The sequence below is a fragment of the Calidris pugnax genome, unplaced genomic scaffold (assembly GCF_001431845.1).
Source record: "Calidris pugnax isolate Ruff unplaced genomic scaffold, ASM143184v1 scaffold30, whole genome shotgun sequence".
In the NCBI taxonomy this organism is placed as follows: Eukaryota; Metazoa; Chordata; class Aves; order Charadriiformes; family Scolopacidae; genus Calidris; species Calidris pugnax.
This window is the reverse complement of record NW_015090776.1, coordinates 3771839-3794710: the sequence shown is the minus strand read 5'-3', so window position 1 is coordinate 3794710 and position 22872 is coordinate 3771839. Positions and strand designations below refer to the sequence as shown.

The 22872-nt window shown below is 50.7% G+C and overlaps 1 protein-coding gene across 1 annotated transcript; it reads left to right on the top strand.

The window, feature by feature from the left end:
* The first annotated feature begins 352 nt into the window (after window positions 1-352).
* Window positions 353-6814, top strand: GINS3 (GINS complex subunit 3 (Psf3 homolog)). Its single transcript, XM_014948856.1, has 3 exons — window positions 353-609; window positions 1070-1303; window positions 3978-6814. The coding sequence occupies exons 1-3, from the start codon at window positions 436-438 to the stop codon at window positions 4206-4208; spliced, it is 639 nt and encodes a 212-aa protein (XP_014804342.1). The 5' UTR covers window positions 353-435; the 3' UTR covers window positions 4209-6814.
* The last annotated feature ends 16058 nt before the right edge of the window (window positions 6815-22872 follow it).

Here is a 22872-nt window from a genome sequence, read left to right as displayed (position 1 = left end):
GCTGGCCCCTGCTATAGAAGCTGTTGGCAGTGGACATCCGCCGGCGGGCTAAACGGAGGCCCCGCCGGCAAGGCAGGACAAGGCCGCGCCAGGCCAGGGGCTCCGCTGCTCGCTGCCGAGGCCTGAGGCCTGGCCTCACCCGGGCGCAGCTCGGCAGCGCGCCCGCCTGGGCCCTGGGGCCGCCGGTGGCGGGGTCGGCGCGGCTGAGGACACCCCGGGGGCAGGGGACACCCGCCACAGTGCCGGTGCAGCCGGCGAGGGATCGCCCCGGCAGCAGGGCTGGGCTGGGTTGGCCCCGCTGGGCACCCAGCCTTCCCCGCCCCGCCGCCGGGCACCGGACTGCGCCACAGCGCATGCGCGGCGGCGGGAGGGGCCGGAGCGGCTGCGCGGGAGCCCCGCGGCGCTGGGGCCGCTACGGTGCCCGGTCGCCCGACCATGTCCGAGGCGTATTTCCCTGTGGACCCCGGGCTGGGCATGGAGGAGAACTTTCTGTCGCTGGACGACATCCTGATGTCGCAGGAAAAGCTGCCGGGCCGCGCCGAGAGCGCCCTGCCGCGCCTGGCCTTCGCGCTAGGCCAGGGGGCCGGCACCGGGGACTCCATCCCGGAGGTAAAGGGCGGGGGGGGGGGATGAAAACTACAACTCCCAGCAGCCACCGCGCGGGGTTGTAGCCGTACGTCCCGTCCCGGGGGAGCCGGGGTCTGCTGCCGGCGGCAGCCTGGGCCTGGGGTCACGGTACCCAAACTCATGCTTCTGGCTGCTTTTTTAGAAGTTATTTTTACTTATATTGCGTGCATTTTGCATGGCTTTTTTTTTTTTTTTCCTTTCTTCTGGTAATCTGACAATTATTAGATCATATAGTCAGATCATAAACAGTTTCAGAGCTTGCAGTCGTAATGAATGCCTTTAAAGTGTGTCCGGTTGATATTACAACTACAGTAGACTGTTCTGAAAAGAAAATTGAATTTTTGTGGTACTGGATCTTCATTAATAAAGTTCACTGGTTTGGGGGTTGCTTTATGCCTGTTTTCATGGCGAGGACAAATTCTGTTTTTTCTCATTCGTGCAGGGATCAAAGCTGGAAATACCTCTGTGGCTTGCTAAAGGTCTGCATGACAGCAAAAGAAGAATAATTTCTGTGGATCTGCCAAAGATTTACAAGGAAGCCTGGAGGACAGTGTTCAGCGCCGACGCCAATGTGGTTGATCTACATAAAATGGGGCCATACTACTATGGATTTGGCTCCCAGCTCCTGAATTTTGACAATCCAGAGAATCCCGAGATAGCTCAGACTATCCTGCAGGCAAGTATCAGAACTAAACCTTGAGATTTGGTTTTACATTTTTCCATCTTCCTTCTGTTTCCAGCTGCTCAGCAGTCTTTGGGGAAAAGAACCTGTTTTAATCCAAATGACTTCTGTATTGATTATGGATTTCTAGATCAGGCTGTAGGATCTTTTTGGCGACTGTACAGCCTAGGGGTGGAAGCCTCTAGTATGCATCCAGGAGTGTAATTTTAGCCTGGAGTTTCCACACTGTAAATATTTCTAAATTTTGTAAGATTCTGTAAAGCAGGACTAGATTATTTAATCATGCCTGTGCTTCAAGGCATAATTAATTCACCCTCTGTTACTTCCCATTTTCTACCCCGTATTTAGAGCTCTGTAACAATGAGACTTCACACTGCTCTGGGCAATCTGTTTCAGTGGTTCACTATCCTGATCTTAGGAGGTTTCCTCTAATGACTAAACTAAAGCTCCTTCACAGGAATACAAGGTCTGTTCTGTTTGCCTCATAGAAAGTAAACGCTGAGGATAGATTATTCTCTTCCTTCCTGCAGCAGTCCCAGTTTGTTTGATATCTCTGTGTGGGTCATGCTTTCTAACCTCTGATTGTCCTTATGGTGCACTGCTGCTCTCTTTCCAGTTGATCTGCATCCACTGTGACATACAGTGCCCTGAACAGCATGCAGCTTCCTGCTCGGGGCTTGAGCTGATGAAAACAAAAAGATTATTTTGTGAATTTTGTAGGCCATGATGCTCTTTGCTCAGTGTGGTGCAGCATCTTGTTTTGCAGTCCACAAGATGGTGCAGTCGACAGATTGCATATGCAGACAATTGTTCCTCTTCCTGCGTTTGTACTGTTCCCTATTTCTGCCTTAATGTAAAAACTTACATTAGTCCCAGCTGAATTTTCATCCTGTTGTTTTCACATCAACTTTATAATTTGTCAGGATCGTTATGAATTAGGAGTTCTGCTCCCCAATGTACTTGCAGTCATTCCTCCTCCTTCTCTTGCATGTTGTTTGCTAATTTAATAAGCATAATTTCTTTTCCTTTAGTAAGCTTATTAATTAATATATCAAACAGTAATGGGTTGCAGATAGACCCCTGACAGGAGGGGTAAAGACAGGTAGTTGTCTTCACCAACCACCTATGGGTGGTTTAGCTAAATCTTGCAGGAATGCCCTGTGACAGATACCAATCTGCTGCTTTTTCTCCCATTGTAAGGCCTAGCATCCTGTCTCAGTACGAAACTAGGCTCGTCTCTCAAGGTTTGTTCCCATGTTGGCTCTTACTCTTCTCTATTTTCTTGCAGAAGTTTGTGTATAGTTTATTTGTTCCAGTATGTTTCCTGGAATTGATACTGATAATTCCCTGGCTCTTCCTTCTTCCCTCTCTATCTCCCCTTTCTCTTTTAAAAGATAGATACTATCTATGCCAGTTTTTGGACTTGGGTGCTCCTTGAGCTATTAAAGATAACCACTAACATTGCTGAGATTTCTTCAGCCAGTTGTCTAAATAGTCTGAGATGATTGCTCTTGGCTTTTGTGGGTTTTTGCTCCTTCTTTCCTTCTTTCCTTCTTTCCTTCTTTCCTTCTTTCCTTCTTTCCTTCTTTCCTTCTTTCCTTCTTTCCTTCTTTCCTTCTTTCCTTCTTTCCTTCTTTCCTTCTTTCCAGGCTAATACAGAGAGGCTTTAAACATTGCTGCTTTCCTGAAGTTGTCCACTAAATGCTTGCTTTCTTCATTGAGGAGGTGACCACACCTTTCCTTGTCCTTTCTCTTTCTGCTAATGGACATCTTAGGAAAAAAAGCCACATTAATACACATCACTTGTTGACAGAAAAGTCGAAGCACACAAGGTATGCTTTCTCTTTATGAAAAGCAAACAAGAGGTGAGTTTTGCTGACTTAAACGAAACACCAAAAAAAAGGTCTCCCAAATATTCAGGAACTATAAATGTGAAGTATAACTATTTGGTGACAAAGCCAAAATTATTAATCTATAATATATTTATTCTATAAGTAAATCTCTAAAATACTACAGTTCTGATGATTCTAAAATCAGCTAATCAGCTACTGAAACAACAAAGCACAGTTTTCAAAGAGTTTTGACATTTTTTTTAATTACCAAAAGCAAAGAGGAGGGAGGTAAAAATCCTTAAATATGTCTTGTTGCTTAGCTTTTTAAAATGCTATTTATTAGTTGTAGATTTGGTTTTTTGACGTTTTTCATGGTGAAGTGTTTGTCAGCATACTGAATGCTTTACATTGGCCGTTTGGCTTAACCTCCAGGCTGTTCACAAGTTGCAGCTTGCATGTTCCTGCAGCAGCTCCTGTGGCATGAGATTCATTCCACCCACTCTAAGGCAACAATTGCTCGTGAAGTGAGATGGAATAGTTTGTAATTGTGTTATACCCTGTGGTCTGCTCAAGCTTGTCACTAGGAAGTGGGCAAAATGGAACTCTGTGCTTGCTTCCCATCCAGCATATCAGGCACTTGCTCCCCCAGCTCAGGCAGGAAACGGTTTGTCTTTGTGTCCAAGGTCAAGGGATGCCTTGCTGTTTGCAGACCTGTGACTAGTTGTGAACTAGAGCCTACATATTAGGCTTTTCAGTCTTGGAAAGCTCAGACCTCTAGCATTTGAGCTGAAGAAGCCCCTGTGTTACCTGTCAGTAATTCTGCTTATCTTCTTTAGACATTTATTAGCCGTTTTCGTCGTATCATGGACTCCTCTCAGAATGCTTATAATGAAGACACATCAGCACTGGTGGCTCGGCTGGATGAATTGGAACGAGCCTTATTTCGAGCTGGCCAGAAAGGGCTGAACGATTTCCAGTGCTGGGAAAAGGGACAGGCTTCACAAATCACAGCGTCAAGTCTGGTCCAGAACTATGGGAAAAGGAAGTTCACAGATATGGATGGTTAAAAAGCCTGAAGAACATGCAGCTGCAGCGGGGGACACCGAGAGATTTACAGTCTGTCTGTCACAGAAGAGGAAGATGAATCAGCTTAGGGGAAAGACATTCATGACATCCCCGTTCATTAATGGGAATTCTTCTCTATAACATCTTCAGATTAGACTAGTGCAAATTTTAAAGGCAGATGGCAAGGGTATAAAAAATAGATTGCATCACATCACTGGATAGCTTTACAGCTTACTCATACCACTCCTGAGGATTTGCAGTGAAAGTGTTTGCTAGGTGGCTGAAAGGGTATGAGAGGATTTTCTAAAAGGGTAGTTAATATTTATTATTCTTTTTCTTCCAAGTTGATATTTACCATCCCTGATCTGTTTGAAAAAAAACTGTAATTCTAAGTGTTTCATCTTGCCCTTCCCATTCCAGCCTCCTGGGAACAGCTGCTTCCAGGTTTCCTGTTCCTTGGAGGGCCCCAATGATGTGGAAAAAAATGTGGTATGAACTGCATTGAATTTTTCCCAATGCGTTTACATTGAGGTGGAACAGGTATCCTTTGTGAGGCAGGAATGTTTTTGTTTGCTGACTTTTGTGCACAGTGTTAGTCCCCCAGAGAAAAATCCCTCTTTCAACCCATGTAGCAAGCGAAGTGGCTGTGCAGGTCTCACAAGGCACCTCGTCCTTGTGGGCTTGGTGCTGCCCAGGGTGGAGAACATTCTCCTTTGATGCGAGTGGCTTTTGGGTGATGTATCTCTATGATGGGTGGTAAGCTCCTTACAGAGGAGGCAACATAAGGCAACAAAGAGTCCGAACCAGATCAGAAGCAGCAACATTAATAGAAACTCTCCCCCGTTATCGATCTTTGAGCCATCTGTTTTCCTGTAAGAAATTCTGATTGCTACGTTTGGTTAGTAGAAGGGACAGAGCAAATGAACTGAGTTTCCTTCCTTCTGATCCATCTAAACAATCCTAGCAAATTGATCCTAGTAAATGTCATACTGGAGTTGGAACTTGCTAAACAGCACAGTGATTATCATCCTATGGGGATGCCTTTAAATCTAGATTATCTGAAGACCCATTGGATTGGGGATAAAAAACAGATTATTATCTCTGCAGGACTTCCCACAGTCACCAGGACGGTCATACTTTGGAAGCAGGCATTAGACGTCTTATGGATGCCTTTAAGCATCTGTAGAAGGTGGACCTTGCAGAGTACCTAAGTGGATGAGCCAGACTGTAATGATATGGAGCGCTTCCTCTTCTATGGGAATCACTGGGAGGTGATAGCAAGATCCGAATCTTGGAGCAGTTGTTACTGGACTTGCAGATGCACCTGGATACCAGATAACTTCAAACTGGAAAGCTCAAGTACAATGGGTGTGTGGACATTCCTCGGCCAGAGGAGTGAAAGCTCTACCTCCAGGGGTGGTGAGAGAGGACAGTGGGCTGGCTTCGCATACACCTTGGCATTGCTGCCTCCTGCCACAGGAGACTAATTGGAAGCTGTGCCTGACAAAGTGTTTAAAGTACATGCAAGATTAAATGCTGCTGCACTTAATGACTTAATGGCACATCAATGCCTATGCATTTTCATGAAGCTTTTGTCTGTTGTCCATTTCTGGGTTTTTATGTTGAATAAATACTTTGTAAGGAGGCAGTCGTAATGTAAAACATCTGTTGTTAATTGCCCTGCGGCAAAAAATTAGTGATAGATTGGAAGGTGCAAGTCTTTACAAAACTGTGGCCTGATAGATAATGCAGTCCTGCTTAAATAATTCCCTTTACAGGAAACACAGTTGGGAGCTACATTCATGCAGTCACACAAGTGTAGAAGTTGTTCCTGTCTGATTGAGCCCACATGGGTAATAGCTGTTTGCTCAAGTTGAGGCGGAGACGCTGCCAGCCAATCCATAAGCTATTGATTTTTATATATTTGATTTTTATAAAACACAAGAGGGATGGAGGTGATTATGTGCTACCTTGACTTTGTTGTACTGCGGTGGGTGGAAATGGTCTGTCTTTGTATCTGTACCCTGCTGCTCCAAGTGCTGTAGCGCTGACTTCATGTATGTCAAAGTTGTGCTCGGTGCTTCAGCTGCAAGAGAAGCAAGTTTAAGTCCATCTGTGATGAGAAGCGTTTTTGAACTGGAAGGATTATTTTAATGAGATGGTGGCTTTGAGATAGAGTTGGTTTATAACCAAAATCACTAGTTCATCAATTTCTAGACTGATTTTGGTGACTATCCAAACTCATTTGCCTACATTCGTAAAAATGTTTTTCTTCTCTACTGCTGAATGCAAAACCCAAACAGACAGTTGCTCATTTGCCAACGTTTTGTGCAGCTACTTTCAGAGTGGGGAAGAAAAAGTCCCTGAAGTAGTCTTCAATGTCACTAGCTTTTTGTAAGTAGGCAATGTCACTTTTAGTAACCCTGAGTGTTTAGGAATAAACGCCAATAAGACCCATACAAAGTCTAATCGTGTAACTTTAAATTACAGCATCTGGTTAGTAGATTTGGTATTCTGTTGATTTTTTTTGTTTGTTTGTTTTTTCCTTGCTGTCTGGAATTTGTTGGGTTTTTTTCTGTCCAGAAATACAACAAAAGAGTGCTCTGTACTTTTTATGAACACAGACTATTCTTTATGATTGCACCGCAGCAAGCTATAAGTTAGAGAAGTTTAAACTTGTGTATTTTCGGAATGGCACAATGAATTGTCATCACAGAACTGTACAACAGAGGTCTGAAAAGGACTCTCAAGTGTCATTTCTCCCCATTTCCCTCAGCTTTTGAACTGGAGGATTACTGATGTTTTTGAGAAAGCAGTCCATAGACACATTTTACATATGGCCACAATGATTTTCATTGCAATCAAATAAAACCAGGCAAAATGTGAGGTGTTCCTTAGTTATGCATTCACATAAGAATATTTATTTGGGTTTTAATGGCCTGTTTTTGAAAAGAGGCATGAGCTGACCTGGCCCAGTGCTTCCCCTAAAGCAAGATGTTGGACTCAATGATCCTTAAAGGTCACTCCCAATTTGAGATACTGTGATTACCTCCATCTAACCCATCTCAGGATGATGTTTGTCCAGCCAGGTCTTCAGAAGCTGCCTTTGCAGGAGGGTCCACAGCCTCCCTAGGTAGTCTGCTGCCATGCCTGGCTGCAGTGTATGATGAACAAAGTCAGAGCTGCACATCCACTGACGCAGCAGAAGACACAGTCAAGCTTCCAGCAGTGAATTCCTGCTGGAATGGTTAGTGAAACTGAAAAATTTTCCTCACCTAAGTTTTGCTGGGGTAAGTTTTCCTCACTTAAGTTTTACTTCTCGTAAAACTCTCAGCTTCTCTTGTTTGTCTGTTCTGTGTATTTTTTCAAGGAGGTGAGGCAGCTGTGGAGGTTTAACCCCCAGTTAAATACAAATAGCTTTGCAACCAGCACATACATACTGTCTCACTTATCTAAATTATCCTTTCACAAAACGTTCATGTTTCTTTCTTGGTCTTCTTTGCTCTAAACAATGTCTTAGTTTGTCCTCTGGCATTGATTTATTTTTGGTCAGCAGAATGAAGCAGTAGATCTCTTCTGCCAGCCTGAAAGCAATAGGTGGTGTCATTCAGACCAACAGCAGCAAGAAATGTTTACTGAACTACTGTAACACCACATAATATTTTTATGAGAGAAACAGTGGCATCTAATTGAGCTAAGAGCACAAGCCTTTCTGATCCTGATAATTGATTTTTCTACCTATTTTTTAGTGACCAGCTATTGCAAAAGCTTCATTCAGATTTTTAATTGAACAGCTGCTTAACAGAGGTGTGATGTCATCAGCAGAGGCCTGCTTCTGTCCCCAGAGGTGCTTTTTGTGAAACACATTGTCTGGTAGCACAGCATATGCCTCAGGAGTTTGCAGTTTTATTTAATTCACCTAGTGCTGCCTCTGCCTGGCAGGAGGCAACTCAAAGCTGTTCCTTGCTTCAGGTTCCTTTTCTGACAAACAAAGGTAACACTCCCTTACTAAGAGTGGCTTTTGTCCTCTGGATTGCAGGCAGCGTCTTTGTTACAGCAGATGTTGCCAGCCAGATTTTCCTAGCTCTACTGCCTCTACCAGAGCTCAGATGCTTACTTGATAAATACTTGTCAGAGCTGAAAGATTCCCCTTTTTGGAAATTGTTCTGGTTTCCTTCATCAGTCCCATGGAACCCTTACTGCTAAGTTTTTTCAAGACTGCCACGTATCTGATAACTTAAAAGAGTAAGATAAGTGCTTTTCCCACTCTGTGCCCTTTCTCCTACCTGAGTGGCCACTTTGCCCTGCAGAGGGTGGTGGCCGAGTGGGCAATTCTAAGCCCATGATCTGTCCTGATCTTACCAGCTCAGAAGTGTTTCACTAGAGTTGACAGCAGCCTGAGCACTAAATGTGAACAGAATTGTTGGTAGGACTTGGCGCAAAAAGCTGGTGGAAGGATAACATTGCTCTGGTTTCACCATGTTACACGAGTGAGTAGTGGGAGAAGGCCACGCACGCTTCCAGCTTATGTCTGATGGTTTTGCTTTGCAAGACTGGCTTTGGGAGCTGAACTCTTGTGGGTGTAACATGCTTTTCTGTGTTTTGTGCTGATGAAGCAATGTGATTCAAGTCTGGAGCAGGCAGATGCTGCTTTTCAAAGAAGTTGTGCCAGTTGGGGCTTCTCTTGAACGTGTCTGCTGGTGAAGACTGTCTGAGTACTTCCCTTGAGTATCTTCTGCCGCAGGTTGATGACTGAGAGCTGCTCTTAGTTCTAGGCCCGGGGAGCTTTTGGGAACAGCCTGATGGCTTTTGTTCTGCAACTAAACCAGACAGTGGTACCAGCAGGACCTTGAGGAGTGGTGTGTCATGCGCACATTGCTACAGACAGGATGCCAACCTACTGTGGCTGGGCTCGAGCTGAACTAGTTACTAGTGTATTGAGTTTTTGTCTAGTTTATTGTGACCTCTGACCTCAATCTGATCTCTTCAGCACTAAGATACTTCTGCAGTGAATCAGGGTCAGTGAAGCTGGAAGCTTCACTGCTCAATCAATAGTGTAATCTCAGCCTACGTTAGATACACGGTCAGGGTGGAGCTTTATACCCTGCTGGTGTTAAGCAATTTTAGAGACACCATCTTGCTCTGGCATCATTCTCTGCCAGGGGCTGCGGTAACCTCTTTGCTGCTGGCTGAGGTGCACAGGTTGGGTTTTCCCAGTAGTTCCTGGGCGAGTGAAGAGGATGAAACCAGATGCAATGTTATCCTTCCACCAGCTTTTTGCGCCAAGTCCCACCAACAATTCTGTTCACATTTAGCGCTCAGGAAGGCCCCGGCCTGAGAGGGCCTGTGCATGCACCGCCTGTCAGCAGCCAGCAGAGGGGGCACTGAGCTTAAGACATTGTTTTTGTGTCGGTCCTATCGTAAGCGCTTTAAGTTGTAGGTGGTGAGAACCCTATTTGGCCCCAGATCAGACTAGGTGTCTAAATGACTTTCTGTTGTATCTGCCAGAAAAAACACAAGTCAAGTTAGATTCAACGTGGAGTTCAGGTTGTGCTACCTTGTCCTCGATTTGAGCATGCAAGAAGAACGGATGGCATGGTTGGCAGAGGCAATGAAAACAAAATATCACTGTTTGCTCCATAAGGAGGGAAGTGGTGAGAAAGCTGCCAAGGAAGAGTAGCAGAGGAGGAAGTGGACAGTGTGACATGTGCTGGGCACACAGTGTGCTCAGGGAGTGAAAGAGAACCCAGAGGGGGCTTGAGTCAAGTCTTGAAGACAGTGAGCTTCCACCTCCACCAGGCACTATTTCCATTGATTATACTTAATGGGTTTTTGGTTCACAGAGGAGATTGCTGCTGGGATCCTCTCCTTCCCCAGGCAGGAGGGCTGGCCAGGCGTCCTGCGTGGGTGCCAGGCTCACCGGGAGTGAGCAGAGCCCACCCCACGCTGCTGCTCTTGGGGGGCATCATGCAGGAGAGCAGAGTGGTACAGAGCAGCGCGCTGCCACTGCTAGGCCACTCCTCGGCTCTTGTGGAAAGTTACAAGGGGCGGCACAGCCCCAAAAAGCCAAGGCATTTGTTCTGGTTTTTGAAACACTTCATTAATGTCATTGACAATACCAGCAGGTTCCTGAGATTAGCGTGCTTCTATTTTTGAAGAGTTATTTCTCATGGCAGGCTGCCAAGCGGTACCAGCGGCCTTACTATCCTTTCTATCTGGTTTGGCAGGACACACCGTGGGCTCTCCCCGTCTCTTAGCCTCTGTAAAGCTGTTTAGCTGCAGCTCTTTGCAATGTTCCCACACGCCTTGGGGGAAACGTACCTTCTTCACATTTTCCAGCTAGCCCTATGGACAGAATGTCCAGAAGAGGAGGCTGAGGGGAGACCTCATTACCCTCTACAACTCCCTGAAAGGAGGTTGCAGAGAGGTGGGGGTCAGCCTCTTCTCCCAAGGGAATAATGACAGGACCAGAGGAAATGGTCTGAAGTTGCGGCAGGGGAAGATTAGATTAGATATTAGGAAGAATTACTTTACTGAGGGGGTGGTCAGGCACTGGAACACCCTGTCCAGAAAAGTGGTGGAGTCACCATCCCTGGAGGTATTTAAGAAACGTGTAGACATGGCTCTTCAGGGTGTGCTCTAGTGCCTGAGACTGTTGGTTTGTGTCTGTGGGTGGGTGTGGGGTTTGGGGTTTTTTTGGGTTTTTTTGGTTTGTTTGTTTGTTTGTTTGTTTTTGTGGTTGGACTCAATGATCTCAAAGGTCCCTTCCAATCATGAATATTCTGTGATTCTGTGGAATCTGCTTTTCCTCTAAGCGCTGGTTTGCAGGCAAGGCATGGGCAGCACCAAAGCTGAGCAGGGCTTGGGGTGCGAGGAGCATGTAGGGAAATAGATGGAGTTTGCAGAGCACAGTGTGTACCGCCTCAGGTGCTCTCTGGCTGTGCCAGGGTCTAGGTGAAGGGTTCCAGGTGCAGCTTCTTAGGGGAATGGAACATCATGCTGGTGAAGCAGGTGAGGGATGTGGCTGCCTCAGTGCGTGTTCATGGGCAGGGCCACAGCTGCAGCACTGCATCCTGCTGTGGCATTGCTGGAGTCACAGAGAAAGCAGCTAGCGTTCCCTCAGGGAAGGTGAGGTTCTTCTGATCATCAGCTCAGCCCTCTTGGAAACACAAGGCTTGGGGACTGCTTCTCCCCAGTCCCAGCTGGAAGGTGTAGGAGTGCAGCAGGACCCCAAGACCAAGCCCATTTCATACCGGTATTCTTTCCTAAGTGTGTCTTTAATGCCTGATGTTGTGATACCAGAGCTGTGCTTGAGTCAAGGCACTCAAATGCATTGCAAACTGCTTTTGCCCCTGTTTCAGGCTCAGATTCTCGTTGGCAACTACTCATTAAAAGCATTTTACTTTCAATTAGCCTACGAAATGGAGGGGGGGCTCCAAGGGTGAAGATTGCCTTAAAGCTTGGAAGGCATCTTTTGTTTGTGCTGGGATCTGGTAAGATCACAGAAAAATAGCTTCACTGTAAGAAATCCCAGTTTGCCTGCAAATGAGCTTGAGAAACAGCAACCCTAAAGACAGTCCCAGCCTTACCCTGCTCCAGATTTCTCTGTGCCTGGAAACAGGCAGTGGTAAGGAGATGCCTCCTGAAGGTTGTGATGGTGCTCTTCCATCTCTCTTGTGAGGCTGCAATGCAAAAAATATGGCAAAATGCAAATGAAGGTTGCAAAAGCCCAACCTGCACTCTCAACTCATGTGACTTATAAGGCTGGGCCTGTCTCTGACTGTCCTGTTGGTCCTTCGAGGGCTCTGGGTTTTCCCTAGGTAGAGCAGAAGGATTATGACAAACTCCGAAAACCAGGAGATTTTTGCTGGACATAAAGGCAATTTTTTTTCCCTGACTTCAGACCAAGGAGCTGCCAAAAGCTTAGAATGCAGTGTGGGGTTTTTTTCTCAGGCATTAGAGCGAAAGGTGAGTGAGGAGATGAACCCACAACAGCATAGTCCTGTAGCTGGGGGACTTTGCAGCAAAGCACTTGGGAGGAAGCAGTAAAGCTGATAGAGAAATCAAGGCACCATCAAAACAATCCTTAAATGTACCTGTTTCTCTTGCTGCAGTGCGGGTGTATCTTGACAGGTGGGCTCTCATCACAGCAATGATTTGAGATGAGTTTCTCAAGATTTGCAATTTGTTTAGGTGTTTAATTGGCTTCTGGGGGAGAGGGAGCTGATGGATCCTGCAGCCCCTTTCCTAAGTCCTTTTTGTGCCCGTGGGTGACTGAATGGCCACTTTTACTGCTGGGGTGCAAGCTCTGTGGCTGGAGAGTGGAGGGCTCATGAGCTTTTAGGGGAGCCATGCACAGGACCTGGTCATCATCATGTTGGAGTCACAGCCTTTGCAAAGGCTTTAAGAGAAGAGTCCCCTCTCAGTTGTGCTGGTGGAGATCCAATTAGCACTGGTGGAGTGGAGCAGAGCCGAGCTGGGTGCAGCCTTTGTTTTCCTGGGCAGGACTGTACCCCGTTGTACTACCTCTGTGATTCTGGGCTGGCTCCAGTGAAACCAGCAGGGTTACTCTAAGTTTGCACCAAATCAGCAGAGCTTATTACAATTGTGGTGGATTTACTGCCTGGAGGCTGAGCTGTGATTTTTCCTTTCAGTTTGGCCTCTCAGGTGCACAAATGCAGCTCTGGCTGCCAGGCTGTGAGTCTGTCCTATGCTGATGCAGGCAGAATGGGGTGAACGGATCATCACCTCTCTGGACAGCCAGGTCTTGTTGAAGCCACACTGCCACCCTGGTGAGCACTGCTCTGGGTTTACACCAGCATCCTATAAGGGGGACCCTCCCTGTGCAGCCCTGGGCACGCGGTGGCATTTAGCCCATCAGCATCGCCACAAAGCAACCCCACCCCCACCCCCAGTGCCCCCCAAGTCCCTGCTGGCACCTTGGGGCTTCAGCTGAGTCGGCAGAGCGGGATGGCACCATGGGGAAAGGAAAATCACTGGCCTTGGGAACAGCATCTCCTTTGTGGCAAAGACTGATTTAATCTCCTTAGCGATCACCTCAATCGTAGAATCAGCAGGATGCTAATTAATTGAGAGGCACTCAAACACGACAGACATTGAGATCCCTCCTGGCTTTAAGTGGAGCTCTTTTAGGTTTGGCAGTTGTAGCTGGCCGCTTTCCTTAACGAGCAGTCTGCCTTGGGGGCTACAGCCCTGTGGGGGTGTCTCTGCGCTGGTCACCCCACAGCTGCCTCTCTGCTGGCTCTGGCTGGTACTGGAGTGTCCACACACCACTGAGATGATGCCACATCTGTGTGCTGCTGGGGAAGCACCCACATCAGCCTTCTACTCCTGGCTCTTGGCTGAGGAAGCTGGCAGACGGGGGGCTGCAACCCACCAGACCCCTCACCCTGCCTTTCCCCAGCCCCTCTGGCCTGGAGCCCGCCTCTCACCTCTTCCCTGAAAGCCCACAAGCTGATTAAGCCCAGTGTGTTAATTGGCTGCGACAGCTCATTTTGTTATCTTGCATTTAGTTATTGATGGGGTACGTGTGACTGGATTCACAGCAAAGGTCAGTGAGCAAGGGCCCAGAGCCCCTTGTTTGGTCCACCCCAGGAAGTGGAATAGGGCTCCAGAAATTCTGCCAGGACCACCTGTGAACCAGCGGTATGGTCTCACAGTCAGCAGCAACAATGTCAAGGATGATTTTACCCCAGGGATGTGTGACACCCTGCCCCAGGAGGATATGGAGGCTGGAAGAGAAGTGGGTTTGAATGGGTATTGAGCACCCACTGGTGAAAACCACTCTTTACAGGGCTGTTTGACAAAAGGATTGAAGTTAAAGCCCCTGAGCTGGGAAGATGCACAGGCCAGGAAAGCCCCTGGTGTCCAGCCATCCCCAAACTGGTTTGGTAACTTCAACTTTCTTTTGTCTTGTGCTTCTATTCTAAGGGGCAGAACTGAAAAGGACTGGGGAGGACAAGCAGGCAGGGAGGTGCATGCTGGGTTGGTGCTGCCATACATGCACACCAGCAGTGCTCTTGGTGCCAGGTGGGGTCCAGGCTGCTCTTAATGGGAAGCTGCTGAAATGTGGTGCCTCCAGCTTGGGCGGGCATGGTAGAAGATGGAAGGACAGCAGGCTGGCCACCCAGGGGGGCTAGACTGGCAGGCAGGCAGCTGTGTGCAAGTCAGGGGGGCATGTTCGACTCCCCACCGTTACCCAAGTGCCTGCACTTTTGTCCTGGCTAAGAGTTGGGTGCCTCGAGAAAAGGACTCTAGAAATGTTGGCTCCTGCTTCCCATCATTAGTGGGTCAGGGTGTCTTGAGTCCTCCCATCTCCAAACAAGCGCAGGGAGTTTGATGGAGGCTTTCCAGGGAGGAGCAGCTGCTGAGTGAAGAAACAATGAGGGATTGTGAGGGTGCACAGGGTGGGTTTTGGTTAAAAGCTCCAAATCCTGGCTGAGGCACTCAAACATACTGAATGTACCCTTCTAAGGAGCTGGAGAGCTGAAAGAGGAAAGTTTATAGGCCTTCAGGAGACACGAGCTGTGGGACAAAGGGCTGAAGACCTGCCTCGGTGGTGGAGAGGGCTGTGTTGCAAAGGGGTGATGCTAAGAGTTAATCTGCTGTCCTTGGATGGTGTGGCGTGGTGCCTTTGGCGAGCCCTCTGCCTCTTTCCCCAACCTCTGCCAGGTCCATGGCCCAAATGCAGCGCAACAGAAGAGCACATTAGCAAAAAGCAGGATGAAATCGTTAGGATTGATGGATCGCCCCTAGAGCTAGAGGTATTGATCAGCTGCAGGCCAAGGAGAAGGTCAGGGGCAGAGCTGGTGGGGCACAGGCAAGGGGAGCTGGGTATTTGGTTGCTTGTGTGAAGGCACCCTGGCAGGGAAGCTGATGCCTGGAAAACCCCAGGTGTGTTCTCTGTGTTCCAGGCTCCTCTCTTTACATGACTGACCCTGAAGAGCCCCCAGCCCTTGGGGCAGAGCTGGCTCCACTCTTGCCAGCCACCCCCACCCAAGCACAGGCAATTCACTCCCCACCTGATTTTGCTCAAGGCTTTGCTGTCTCTCCTGTGTGACAGCCCTTCCTCGGCTCTGCCACCCACCCAGGAGCCTGGGCCAAGGCCCCAGCCTGGCTCTGGCTCGGATGTGATGACGAGGTCCTGGCAGTTTGGGCAGCTCAAATGGAGCGGGCTTGACTCACCTGGATCATTCTCTGCCTGCACAAGCAAAGGAGTGCCAAAACCACCCAGGGCTGCTGCAGCCATCTGCAAGACTCCCTGAGAGCCTCCCCGAGAGCCTCCCCCCAGGAGGCGTCTGTATCGGGCCAGGCTTAGGTTTGAGCTAGAGCAGCTTATTTTCATGGGGAGCCTGCTGACATGTCCACTGCAGACAATGGGCATCTGCCACCTTCTAGAGAGAGGTGGTGAGTGATCATCGCACCAGGGCTCCCTGCGGTTTGAACACAGAGGGGAGAACCTAGATCCAGCCTTCCGTAGGGATCAGCAGCACCTTGGTGTCTCAGCGGGAGGATTGCTGGGCTTACCTCAGGCTTGCTTCTTACCTTTCCCATGTTAGAAGCCAAATATAATCTGCTTTAAGAAAATCTGCCCTGCCAGCCTGAAGCCCTCCACACCCCTGGGAAAGTGGTCTGTGTTTGCAAAGTGTTTGCACCCAAGTGCCCTCAGCTACTGGCATGTCCCAGTCTCACCACGAGGTGACCTTGGTGTGTGCTCACAAGGCTCCCTGGTACCAGGCAGGAGTGGGACATCCTGTCCACGTCCTGGAGGGGATGCACGCAACCAGCCAGCGGGAGAGGTGCAGCAAATGCAGTTGGTGGTGATTGGGGAACTGTGGAGACTCTGGGAACAGTCTCCCCGTTCCATCACCCTCCCCTTAAACCATCAAGGCAGCTTGCTGTCAGAGCCAGCCCTCGGAAATGGCATTATCCTGCTCTCCAGGCGAAGGTAAGGGTGGCAACTTTGCTCCCTGGCAATGGGTGGTGCATAATTGAAAATGCTGATTAATGCTGCCTTTGAGAATGTGCCAGTCTCTGGCCCTGGAGGAGAGAGACCCTGCTGTTTCTGCTCTGTCTCATGCCTGTCAGCTTGCTAAATGCATCCACGCACATGCAGTCACTCTCCAAACAGCTCAGCTCTCCTCTGCTGACAGGTTTTTATTTAAAGCCTGGCTTGGCTCTAAAAAGGGGCCGTCCCAGCAGTGGCCTGGCAGGGACAAGCGCTGTTGCTGCCGCCTGCTCATGTGGCTGGGAGGAGGCAGGGAGGGATGGAGGAGAGGTGGGCTGGAAGTTGGCCTGTCGGCCCAAAGGCCTTGGAAACCTAGCATGTCACAGAGGGGCTGCGGGTGGGCTCTGAAAGCGAGGACCTGGGAAATAGCACCTCCAGAAGAGGTGTCTCCTGGTGGTGGGAGAATTCTTCATATGCCATGCCTGTTCCCGCAGCTGTCTGTCTCTTCTAGTGCCTCTCTACATTTTTTGAGGCACCTCTTGTCAAAAGTAACATGTTTGCTGGTGTTAAGACACCTTGACACCATATAAAGCATCCTTTGTTTTGCACCTTTGAGTGCCTTTCTCTGTCCCTGGTGCAGCTCCAAGGGGTGTTGAGGGGCACACTGCAGTGGGGGTGGGGGCTGTACCCACTTTGGTGCCTGCAAAACCCAAGGGAGATGGGTGAACCCTTCTGTGGTTTCCATGTAGTTTGATCAAGGTTCTGGTACCCCTGGAGGTGTTTGAGACTTTGAAATGGAGACTCCTGGGTGCTCAGCTCCTCCCTGGCCACAGTGGGTTCCTTGGAACCCAGAGGAGCAGAGGGATCCCCTCAGCCACCCATGCTTCCTCCCTGGGCCAAGGCATTCCCAGGGCAGTCAAGGGAGTGTTTGTATCCACACTCCCTGCCACACGCAGCACCTGATCCCCCTGCTCTGGAAAGCTATACCCTATCCCCTCTGCCTGCAGGCAGGAGCGCGAGGGACCACCGCATCTTCTGCCCCACCGCTTCTTCTGCCCCACCGCATCCTCTGCCCACTTCTGAAGCAGCGAGGGCAGATGTTGGAGCAATGCCTGGTTGCATCAGCCCTGCTGAGCTGGTGTGGGAGGAAGAGGGCCTGGCTTTCCACCTTCTGCTCACGTAGGAGTGGGAATATCTCCCTCTGGCTCCTCAGGTCCCCAAAGCGCGGTGCTTAAGCTGAGATCAGAGTTGAGCTGCTCCATCACAAGGAGAAGGGAGTTCAAGGCAGCACAGTGCTGCATGCAGGCTGCAGGCACACTGAGCTCCAGGGCCAGGTACCTCCCTCCGTAAATCAACTTTGCTGGGCCATGCTTGGCCGATCGACGCAGCTGATGGCCCCAGACCTTGAATTCCAGGCAGAGGTGCCTGTGCAGAGGCAGCTTTGGGAACAGCTGACTGCAAAGTCCTCGGGGCTGCCTTGTTCCTGACCCAAGAGTGCGCTGAGCCATGGGAATTTTTCTTGGCGTGCTGCTGGGCCTTTTTTTCCCCTGGCTTTTGGACAAAATCCTCCTGTTTCCCTGAGGCAGAGGGACTATGAGCACAGGGAGGAGGAGGAGGGCTCAGACGAGCAGCCATCCTGTACAACTGGTGGGAAGCTCGAGCAGCAAAAGCCAGGGGGACTCGGCGTCTGAATGAACGGTGCCCGGCCCTGTCAGAGGGAGGTAGGAGAACATCTTGTTAGGGCAGAGCCAGGATGGAAAATTACTGGTAGCCCTGTGTTGGGAGGGCAGGAGGCAGCCGGACCAGGGCCCCAGGGGAGGAAGGGGACGGGACAGAGGACTGGCAGCTTGCCATCCCCCACAGATGCTTTGTGCTGGGTGGGGGAGCAGACAGGGCACTGCGCATCTCTGCCCTGCGCGAGGTCATGGAGCAATGTGTCTGGTCCCAGGCTCCTGTGCTGGGTTACAGGGACTCTGGGCTCCCTGCAGGATTGCATCTTCCCTGGCAGCCTCAGGGAAATGTGTGGTGTTCGGCCGGAGAGTGGCTGGCCGGCTCCTGCCTGTTGCTGCCGGCAGCCCAAGCCATGCCCAGTGCCAAATCACAGCCTCCCCTTGTTCTGCACAAAGCCCCGCGGTTCTGGAGGGACCAACCCATCCTCGGGCCAACCTGGGGGCTCTGGGCAGGGTTTGGGGGGTCTTTTTGGGGGTGCCCAAGGTCTGATTTCCCTGCTGTCATTCTGGCCCTGATTATTTTGGAGCCAGCAAGCTGTGGTTCTTTCGCTGCCCTGTAGATGCAAGGCTGGAGCAGATCACGTCCCCCCATTGGGGTTGCAGGATGGGGCCCATCACCAACAGCCAGTGCTCCAGCACTCACTGCATCAAGCCCAGTCCAGCTCTGTAACCCCCTTGCTACAGCCGTGGCTCCACAACACGTGGTCCCATGCCCGTGGAGCAGCTCTGCCTGGCAGTCACCTCTGCACAGGCATGTTCCAATAGCCACTGAGGTCACTCCCTCATTGCTTTGTGTGCACTGCTGTTTTCTGAGAGATGGCTCCTGGGCATTTTTGGAAGAAGGCCCTTGGGCTATGTCTCACCAACTGCTAATTCTCCTTCTTTCTCTCCCTTTTGAACAGCTTGACCGAAACAGCACATCAAAGGTCCAGGGCTGAGCAAGGCAGGGCCAGCAGCCGCATGCTCCAAACAATATCTTTATTTAAGGACAGCAATAAAAACATCACACTCACGCATAACCAAGGCTAAATTTAGCTCTGACTCCTCTGCGTGTCGTCACTGGACTGCATGTGCCTTGGGGTGGTACCTAATCCCCATGAAACGCTTTGATACAGGCGCATCAACTGTACCCATCCCCTGCCCAGCCAAGCCAGGCAGCCAGCACGTCCGTTCCAGGCTGCTTCTCCTCCTGCCCCAAACTAGCACCGTGTGTGGCTCAGGATGCACCCTGGAGCTGTTGGCCATGCACCAAACTCTGCCCTGCCTTGCAGCATCGTTCAGACCTCTGCTTCCCTTGCTGGTCAGCTTTATGGTTGCTCTCTGCTGGTGGTGCCTGTGTGCTCCATCCATCACCAGCTGTTTTCCACCGGACAGGTCCTCATGGTGCCACCAGCTGCTGTGGAATGGGTGGGCAAGGGGTGTGGAGCTACCTGCAGTGGGGTTGGGGGGTCCCAGCTCACCTCTACCAGGTCAAGGTGGTGCCATGGTCCTTGCAACAGGAGCTTTGGGGAAGAACAGGGCTGGGCTGGAGTATTTTTGTTAGAGTTTTAGGGCCTTTAGGCTCTTTCATGAAATCTCTCCGGGTTTCTTCCACAGACGGGGGAAACGAAAGGTCCCAGGGCCTTATGTCCTGATACCTCCTCTCTGCCAGCAGCAGCATCACTGGTTTCAGTAGTTCTGGCCCTTCTGCCTCTCCACTTGCAGGCGTGACTGCTGAGGCAGCTCCATTGCTGGGGATCCTGACTGGAAGGACAGCCCATTGCTCTCAAGCTGATCTGGTTCAAGAGAGGTGACTCTTGGAGCTACACTGCTGGGAACTGAGCTTTCACTGGAGTTTTGCTTTGGAGCTCCAGCAGCATTCCCATCTCAGCTCCCTTTTCCCCATCTGCCTGCCCTGCTCTCTGCCACACCACACTCATGGAGCCTCTGTAAGGCTGCCTGTGGCTAAGGCTTGTGAGCCTGGCAGCCCTTGCCCAGGCCCACCACTCTGTGCCTCAGTTTTCCTACCAACAAATCCTGCAAGACCTACATGGAGATACACGAAGGCTTCACTTGGATGTTTCTGGCTTGCAGTGGCTTGGCAGCCCCTCTCGAGCTCCCCATGCCGCTGCTGACATTGACAGTGCTGTGGAAAATTACTGAGCCTGTGTCCACACCACCCAACTGCTTTGATAAGTGTGACAGCACAGAGAAGAAGGGCCCCAGCCCCAGAAGACCATAGCAAACCCCAGTTGGGAGACACCAAGGGGTTCAGCTGCAGCAGCACTTGGTAGATACTGCTCTCTGAGCAGGCCCTGGGGAACATTTGCTGTGCTTGACATATCCCTCACAAGATCCTCCTTCTTTGGTGCAAGGGACATGACATCTCTTGGACAGCTATGGCCCAACTTCAACATAATCACCAACATCTCCAGACAGAGGGCTCCTCAGATCCTTGGGAAGCGCCAGTGCCACGGCAGCACCTCAAAATGAGTATCGGGGTGTGTGACTAAAGGCCAGGAGATGACACAAGTCTGTGAGGAGCATCCCCAAACTACCAGCAAGGTTCTGGGGAGTCTGGGGCTGCAACCTCCCTTATGCCATCTCTGGAGCCAGACCGCTGTTCAACTGGCTTAGTGTCATATGGCTGAGCTAAAAGCACGGGGAAAGCCACATGGAAAATGCTCCACTGACCTGTGTTAAAAGTGCAGTGAAAAATAATATGGAAAAAAAAACATGCTGTAAAACTCCCTCGCTTCCCTTTAATCACACAATTCAGGGTACGGATGGCCCCGTGTGCAGGCAGTTTCTGAACCCCCACATGGCGTCACACCCCAGTCCCTCCAGCTTCGAGCACAGGTAGCTTGTGCTCTCCTCAAGCCTGATTAATTGTGCAATTATTTCAGCCACACGGTCCTGCTCCTTTGGCAAGGTAGCCATCTAAAAGCTGTTATTTGACAAAGTGGGAATTTGTGCAGAGAAGATGAATCCCCAGTGTGAAAAATCATTTATTCCTGTAAAAAGTCCCTGGCAATTGGAGGAGGAGGTTTAAATTTGCACAATGTCAGGAAGATAGGAATCCAACCCTATCTCATCCCTGACGAGTTCAGAGGAAACCCCTTGGCTGCTGAACCCACAGAAGAGGGTGAAAGGCAGCCCTGAAGGCAGGCAAGACCCATTGAAGCGCTGGGTGCTGGGCTGGCTCCTGGTTGAGAGATGTGCTCCCCACACTCCTTGACATCCAAGCCTGGATGCAGAGATCCCTGGGTGACTCAGCGGGAGAGGCTGAAATCAGCTGAAAACTGGTTGCCATGCAAAAAGCTTGGGATAAGCTGTTAAAGCAGATGTACCAAGGATGGAGATGAACGTCTGGATCAGCAGATACTCCTCCAGCCCTTCAACAGACTGTTGTAGGATGAAGCTGCCTGTGACCAGTCTCAGTGCACCCCATGGCCCAGCAGTGAAAGGTGCTGTGAAGCACAGGGTTATGTTGACCACCCTGTCTGGCTGAAGGATTATGAGGCTGGGGTCTGAGATGTCTGGTTCAACCCAGATGCTGAGAGCAGCCTGTGGGCACCTGCTGCCATCCTGGGAATTCAGGGTTGGGGGCAAATCTGGATCTTTGGGTGCTATCAAGACCCTGGTTCAAGACCCTTGACATGCCAGCACTGCTCCCAAGGCCCATGGCTGGTGGTTACAGGGACTGTAATCCCTTTCCAGGGCCAGCCTAGGTCTGCTGCTGGCTGGTCCCTAGGACCTCCAGGGCAGAGGTTGCCTCTGAGATCCCAGCACCCAAATCCCAACCCTCTTGCAGCTCTTGCATGGACTCCTCCAGTCCTTGCTGGTCCAGCTGTCCCAATTCAGGACACAGCCTTGCTTTATACCTTGCCACCCTGGGAGCTGCTGTCTCCTTTAAAAACCTGGGCACCATTACAAGGGTGCTGGGCAAACCTCCACAGACTAGCTGCCCTGCAGAGCTGGTGGCCCCTGATGATGGCAGGATCGCAGCCAGGGCAGAGGGAGACACCACCAGAACCCATGCTTTACACAGAAGATCTTCCCCACTGTGGGACTGGGCCTCTCCAACCCCTCCCTCCCATCCCTCCATGGCAGTGTTCACAGCCCCTGGTTTTGCCGGACCCAAGCAGCCACCCCACAATCTCTTGCTCTGCCCCAAACAGCTGCCACCCTACACTCCCAGTATCAATATATGGGGGTCATCACTATCACAGCCGTGGCCTCCACTCCTGGGTGATCCTTCAGAAACCATGGCTGTCACCATCCTCACTCACTGGTACCCCCAGACCATTGTGTGTGGCCTTGCTGTGGGGACCCTCATTGCACAGGTCCTCCTTATCTCGGCCCCCTTTATCATGACCATCTTGTGCTCAGGGGAACCTGCACCCTATGCTCCAGAGGATCCCCAGGTCCCATGTCATCCTTATTCTTGTTCCTGGAGACTCCTATGGCCTTTGGCCTTTACGGCCTCACTCCCCAGGGCTCCCTAGACCCCTTGGCTGTAGTAGCTCTATTCCAGGTATCCCTGTTGCACAGGTCCCCTCTTGTCCCAGGATTCTCCCCAGACACCTTGCTCATCACCATCCCCTGCTCTTGGGGACTCCCAAGACCTGAGACTCACCGAGTCTCCCGTGGTCCCCTGCTCCTGGGATCCCACAACCACAGGGACCACCTGGACCCATGGGCCATTATGGTCTAGCTCTGGGACCTCGGTGGTTCCATACGAGATGGTGTGTGCCCCTCCTACCGGCAGTGCTCGCTCTCCCGTGTAACCCACCCACCGCTCCATCTCCCGCTTCATTCCCGCTCCCCCGTTTTGGCCCCGCTCGGGGCCCGTTGACCTCCCGGCGCCCCCCGTTTTTGGGGCCCGCGTTACCGTCCCCTCCCCTCCGGGCCCCGGCGAGGGGAGGAACCGGCGGGCGGGGGCCGTGCCCGGCCTCGCCCCTGCGCCGCCCCGAGCGCCTCGCACCG